Source organism: Vanellus vanellus (genome assembly GCF_965231255.1).
Source record: "Vanellus vanellus genome assembly, chromosome: 2".
Classification (NCBI taxonomy): Eukaryota; Metazoa; Chordata; class Aves; order Charadriiformes; family Charadriidae; genus Vanellus; species Vanellus vanellus.
Genome location: NC_138906.1, coordinates 51,320,610 through 51,327,733, shown reverse-complemented (window position 1 = coordinate 51,327,733; position 7,124 = coordinate 51,320,610). Strand labels below are relative to the sequence as shown.

Here is a 7,124-nt window from a genome sequence, read left to right as displayed (position 1 = left end):
CAGGAGGCATTTGTGACAGGCAAAAGGGGAGGGGATACTCCCCACTCTTCCATTCCCCTCTGCCCGTTTCCCCTCCACCCCCCCGCCACATTTTTCCTTGTTAATTGTGCTAGGGGAGAGAGGTGGGGGTGAGGGAATAAAAGCATTCCTGCATGTCTGGAGGAAAGAAAAAAGATAAAGGGGGAAAGTGAAAGGGGAGGGGAAGAGTGGTCAGGGACTTGAACGGCCAGTGAAATGATGCTTCTCCAGCCCTCCTGTTCAGATAATAGTTAACTCGGGGTTAAAGATTAATAGCCAGGCAAAGCACTGTATAAATGGCCCGGGCGAGCCGAATGTATGTAAACTGCCTCCTGCTCCTCAGCCTGCTGAGCTACCCTCACTGTGGTCCCTCCTCACCAGCGACATGAGTAGCCTGCGGTCTCTGCTGCGCCGCTGCTGGCTGCCCTCCCTGCTGCTGCCGGCCATCCTGGGCCCCCGCCTCGCTGCCGGGGTGGCCCTGCAGCCCATGCACTGCGCCCCGTGCACCCAGGAGAAGCTCGCCCTCTGCCCGCCCGTCGCGCCGGGCTGCCCGGAGACGGCCCGGCAGCCCGGCTGCGGCTGCTGCCAGACCTGCGCCCTGGGGCCGGGCCAGCCCTGCGGGGTCTACACGGCCCGCTGCCGCCAGGGGCTGCGCTGCCACGTCCCCGCGGGAGAGCCCCGGCCCCTCTCCGCCCTCATCCAGGGGCAAGGGACGTGCCTGCCCGCCAGCGAGGCCGGAGGGATGCGCACGGCGGAGCCGGCAGGTACCTTGCGATCGCGTCGCCGCTCCGCGCCGCTGCCGGGGCGCGGCGGCAGAGCCCCTCGCCGGGGGCAACCAGGGCTCGGCAGCGGGGCGCGCCTTGGCGCCAGCGAAGGCGCTGCGGGCACTGGGCGTCAGGAGCTTGGAGAAACGAGCGAAGTTAGGCAGGCGTTTGAAAAATAGGGAAGCCGGACTGCGTTTTCCAGGAAAACGTGCTCTGACCTGCGCGAGGTGAGACGCATCCTGGTGCGGAGCCAAGAGATGTTCGCAGCAGGCTGTTACGCCGCAGGCAGCAAGCAGGAAAACCCTAAAGCCTAGCAATGGGACGATGCGGAATAATCGGAATAAGGTTTCTGGGAAGCTATGCACAGTTTTTCTCTAGAAGTAAACAGTAGTTAGAGTAGGACAAATGTTTTCTAGACTTTATGTCCGTCTCCAAAAGTCGTGATAGAGATTGAAGAGACCTAAACAGGCTTTGTGCCTGGCTTCGCTTCAAGAATAAAACGTATCTGAAGTAGTGCAGTGCTAGTCAAACTATCTTCGAGCAAAAAGACGTATCGAGCATCTTCTGCTCTGTGATGATCACGAACTTGTTCAGTGTTATTTCATTACTTTACAATTATTTATTAGTCTTATTTTCACCGTCATTACTGCTATGTCCATGCAGTGGTGATTAAGGTAACTCAGTAACATTACAAAAATAATCGTTGGTGACTCAAAATAACAATGGCCATTGGTGGCAGTAAGTGGAGCTTCTCTTGTTCTTGAGTGGGCGGGGAGGGGAGAGAAAAGGGACTAAACAGAGTGTTTAAGGCTCCTGCAGTTAAAAAGCTCTAGTATTTGATCTAGCTTTTCTTTCTCCTTTTCTTTTCTTTTCTTTTCTTTTCTTTTCTTTTCTTTTCTTTTCTTTTCTTTTCTTTTCTTTTCTTTTCTTTTCTTTTCTTTTCTTTTCTTTTCTTTTCTTTTCTTTTCTTTTCTTTTCTTCTCTTCTCTTCTCTTCTCTTCTCTTCTCTTCTCTTCTCTTCTCTTCTCTTCTCTTCTCTTCTCTTCTCTTTCTTTTCTTTTCTTTTCTTTTCTTTTCTTTTCTTTTCTTTTCTTTTCTTTTCTTTTCTTTTCCTTTCCTTTCTTTCTTTTCTTTCTTTCTTTCCCCTCCTCAATTTTCGACCTCCACGTTTTCTTAAACATTGTCACAGGGAAAAACAGGTTGTTTTTAGCCCACTGGATGATTTTTTACAGCCTTCATCCAACAAGTTCTTTAGACACATGTCAAACTTTTATCCCATGATGAGTCCCTGCAATTGCAAAGAGCTTCTGTTGCTTCGAGTGTGAGAGTTCATACACGCTGGGTTAGGCACTGGCGTGCAGGCCATGATCAGGCAGATCCAGTTTCTGCCATTCCCTGGCCATTTGATCCACTGCAGGGCAGCATGAGCTACTGCTGGCTCCTATGAATTGCTACCCCTTCTTAAACGTGAGGCAAGCCACAGAGCAAAGTACAGGGTGCCATGGGATCAGGTCCGGACCAATTCCTCTCCTGAATAAAAACTGAGCCACATCATGCTAACAAAAATCTAAATTCATTACAAGTTTACCTCCAGCCTTTCCTCATTTAGCAAAGTCTCTACAATTCATTGTGTTCAAGAAAGTTTTTTTTTTATTTCTAACAGACTGGCTGCAGCTTCATCTTTGGGGATTAGAGTGATTTTGAAGGATCATAAGATAACCAACTTGTTAGCGAACAGCTGATGCTTCTTCATATGAATTTATGACAAAAGTTTAATTTGCTGTGCTGCACATGTAATTTATTATTCCAGCAAAAGCTACTGTAATGGATCTGTATTTGATATTGCTTTTTTTTTTTGCTGTTGTTGATTATGCTTCTTTTGCTTTACCTTTTTAACTTAGAGAAATAAATGCAAAAGTTCACTGAAGGTGTTCACTTTAATATTGTTCCTTTTCAGACTCGATCGAACCTGAGGATATACCTTTGGAAAGCACTGAAATGACACAGGATCAGCTGCTGAACTATCAGTTGATGTTTCCCATAGGCCAGGACAAATCCATCCCCTGGAATGCCATCACTGCATATGAAAACATGAAAGCAAAGAGAATATCTGAACTCAAGAAATGGAAAGAGCAGGTGGGTTTTCTTTGCAAACCTTTCAAAGACCATTTTAGTAGATGCTATTGATTCAGAATACAAAATAAAAATGTGCATGAAATTCTAGCAGCAACACTGGGATGTCAGTATTTTGGGCAATCAGCAAACGGACTTTTGGAATGCCTTCATCAGATGCTTGAGGAACAGGCAAAATGGAAGGAGTGATAAAAACAGGTGTGCATCAGATATGTCCTATACAGACTGCATGCAGAGGCTGAATCTTTCTCTACATTTACTATCAGGCTATAACATGGGCCCTTAATTTCCAGGAGCTCATATTAAAATCTTAGACTCCTTTTGTTCTTTAGTTAAAAAATAAAGGACGTTTGTCACTGGTACAATTCTCAGCGAAATAAAAAGGGAGTCCTTACATACAGTTGTTGATGAAACACCAATGCAAACCAAAACGTGTTTCTTTCTGATCACAAGGAAACACTATTAAGTAGATGCATGTAAAAAGACAGAAAGCTCAGCAATTAAAGTAAGCTTTTACCTTCGGCACTGCAGTGGGAAATGGGGGTGTGAGGCCTTTGCAAGCAGGTCCGTGTTCCACTTGAGGGCACCAGAGAACCACAGTTAGACCAGTCCCAGTGAGCCAGCACAGCCGCGGCACGGAGCTGAACTGGAATTCGACACCACTGAAGCCCAGTTTTGTAATGGTCACTGGCAAAATGAGATTTAAAAAAAAAAGGCAAAAACCTACTAACCACAACCCCACCCTAAGAAGCCTCATTCCTCATTCAGAACAGGACTTAATCGCTGATTTAGTTTGAACTATTATACCTAAGTGCTGTTAGCGCCAGTTCTGATTTTTGGGCTTCTGCTTTTCTCACCCAGAGCCACAGATAAGTCCATTTACTTCAACAGGACCACTTATGTGAGGGGCTGGCACAGGGAGGCATTGCAAAAGCAGAGGGTATGATTATTTTCACTCTAAAGTAAAAATATTTGTTCAGTCATTTCTCCTCCCCTTTCACTCATTTAAACACATTAGGTACTATTAATATGCAGCTTTTGTGACTTTGAAAAAGGGAGCGAGCAAATTGTGAAAATAGTGAACATTGCAAAGAGTTCTTCTTCTCCAGTTCCAGGAACTTTGGGTTCGGGTCTCAGAGCCACAGGGGTGCTCTCTATTCTGCTTTGGCGACAGCTCTGTCCTGTACAAAAGATAACAAACATTCAGATGTTTGTTCTTGCACCATCTATATATGTCTTGCACCTATTCTCCATACATCAACAGAGCACAGGGCCATGGCAACCCAGAAAACGTGGCTAGTCTCACGTACACCAGCCTCCTAACGTGCACCTCCCCATAATAGGAGAGATTGTACCCTCTGAGCAGTAATGTGTTTACTTAGTACAGGTTAAATTTCCTTGTGTGGCAATTTAAGGACTTAAATCCTCATGTTTCTGAGGACAGAAAATACCTCAAAGAATAAAAACAAAGGCCTAAATGCAACACCAGATTTTTCTGGCTGTGCTCCTACTGAAACAAGTAAAAACTACATGCAAAGCAGCCTGGTGCAGATTATATGACTAATAAGTATTTTCAGCTTTTTGCTAGCTTTATACTGATCACTTTTTGTTTAGCTGTTTTTTTTGTGATTTTGGTATTGACAGCCTTTTCATGGTATTCTTGCAGGGACCTTGTCAGAAGGAGCTGTACAGAGCCCTGTATAAATTGGCGAAGGCTCAGCAGAGAAGCGGAGGGGAGATTTACAAATTCTACTTGCCCAACTGCAACAAGAATGGATTTTACCACAGCAAACAGGTACGTGCCTTTTCCCCTGTCTGCTCACAGCAGCACCATGACTAGCCTGACACAGCCAACTCTTTCATAGCCCTCTGTTCCCAAACTCACAAGTTTGCAGCTGCTGGAAAAGCAGGTTGTGAAAACAGGGATACTTAGTAGTGGGAGCAGATGGTTTGTCCTTCTTCTCTTAAAAGTGAGCCGCATGCTGTGGGCTGACAGCAATGGAGGCAGGAGTCTTTTCCATTCACAGAACAGGTGCACTCAAGGCCTTCTCCAAAATCTTTTAACCCTGTCTGCTCCCACGCCAAATCAAGCTCCATGTACCTGATTTGTTAGTGTATTCCCAGTTGACGTTAATTCATAATATACACCATACTGCCTGCAAAGCCCATTGAAGATATAATAATCACTATGGAGAAAGGAGGCTCTCAGCTCCTGGGCAGTGAAAAACTCACACAGGCAGTGAAAAAATTCTCTGGAGCAAAATTAGCCTTCTGAAAGTAGAACAGAAATACTGATTTGTGCTGCCTATGGGTTATGTTATATGCTCATTGCCATTATAGCTTCAAAAAAAAAGCCATTGCAAGTTACACTGAGAGTAATCTGCAAACCTAACTAAAGCTCCAAACCTCAGGCCACACCCTTGTAACCACAGGTCATGCACACAAATTTAGTAGGTCTGCATAAATCTGTGTCACCGAGACTCCTTGTTTTTGGGCATGGCACCACTGTGTGACTCACAAACATTGTGACCTAGGATCTAATCAGGCACAAACAGAAATCTGTTTAACCCCCTCCCGAAGAAAAAAAAAACACACCCTATTTGCCTCCTTGCGTGAAAAGCCAGACCATCCAGTCATTGCTCTCGTCCTACCAGCTCATATATTCTGCCTTCCTTCAGTTTCTCACTCTGGAAGTTATTGCTGTTTTATACTGCTGTTTACCAATGAGTGGGCAAACTTTTAAATCCTAAGTTGCTGTTGTGGTAGCTGAGCTTGGGTCATGGCTCCCTAACCAAGTGTGTTGGTCAGAGGCTCTGTTAGGGCAGGGACCACCACATTCAAAACATGTCTGTGGATGGCAGGTCCCCACCTTCTGATCCTAGTTCTGTCCAAGACATCTGCTTGCAATATCTTACAAGTAATATTCTGCTTGCAGTTACTTATTGTGGGATTTGTTTTGTTAATAATATTCTAGTGTGAAACTTCACTGGATGGAGAGTCTGCTGAATGCTGGTGTGTCTATCCAAAAAATGGAAGAAGAATTCCTGGATCTCCGGAAATGAAAGGAGACCCTGAATGCCAACAATATCTCAACTCACAAGAATAAAACTAAACACATTCATTCACATCAATTTTTCTGTGGGGCTTGACGTAGTCAGGAGACATCTCAGTCAGGAACTGTTTCAGTAAGGTAGTTTTGTGCACCTGATTTTCAGCATACAAGTAACCCCACAAAGTAGCTTTTTTACTGCAGTGGTATTACTCAGATGCTTGAGTGACAGATATGAGCAACTGCAAGATCAAGTCCTACAATCTTGTATATTTTGTTTGTATAATATTATAGATACTCTCATATGTAAAGCTGTTGAATTATTTATTTCACAGTATGTGTATTTTTGTCTCTGTGTGTTATTACTAATTTATATCCTCAAACACTTCATAACTTTATATGTAAATACTTAATATTATTGCTCTTAAATGTATGCATCTTATGTTGGAGGAATGTTGCTACTTAAAACTTCAAATGGCATAACTCTACTGGGAAAAATGGCTTGTAAACTTGCATTTTTGTACTATGTATTTATAGATGAAAACCTGAATTTTAAAAAATAGCTTTCAGTAGAGAACATGCTTAGAAACTTATTTAAAACCTGTTTTGTTTATATATCATGTTGCTTTTGCACCTCTATTTCAATATCAAGCTGTTTCTTAAAAAAGAGTCTAAACCTTGATTATATACTGAAACTCCTGATGGGACAGTATTTGTTTCTATTTTCCAAACAGATGCACTGGATAAATGGCAAAACACAACAGGATATTCTGTGCCACCTTTGACAGGTGTAAGTTGTTCACACGTTGACATTGTCATGTTATTTAAGATGAGCTATTAAATAATGTCTTCCACACTGTCCCAGTCTCTTGCTTTCTGCGTGTTCCCGTTCATCAGTCTGACCTCAGCAGGACAGCGCGGCAGCGGGTTAGAGCGTGGAAGAAAACATGCCTCTTGCAAATCTGCCTCCTGAACTCCTAACTCCATTTTCCCACAGTGAGCTTTCTTCTTTTGCTCTCCCTGCCCTGTTCCCCTTCTCCTGTCCCCTCCGATCCCGGCTGTGCTCTGCAAGCCTTTGCACTGGGCAAAGCAGCAGCCTCCCAGGGAAGTTACTAAAAGGTTTGCTGGGTAGGAAAGCCTTTCTCCACTCAAAAGCCCAA

The 7,124-nt window shown here is 44.2% G+C and overlaps 1 protein-coding gene across 1 annotated transcript; it reads left to right on the top strand.

Moving 5' to 3' along the window:
- Nucleotides 1-332: 332 nt before the first annotated feature.
- IGFBP1 (insulin like growth factor binding protein 1) lies at nt 333-6,159 on the top strand (the record flags this gene model as incomplete). The annotated part of the gene is given in 5 exon segments (XM_082499050.1): nt 333-369; nt 372-782; nt 2,740-2,918; nt 4,582-4,710; nt 5,890-6,159. Coding segments are annotated over 5 exon segments (888 nt in total). The 3' UTR covers nt 6,022-6,159.
- Nucleotides 6,160-7,124: the final 965 nt, after the last annotated feature.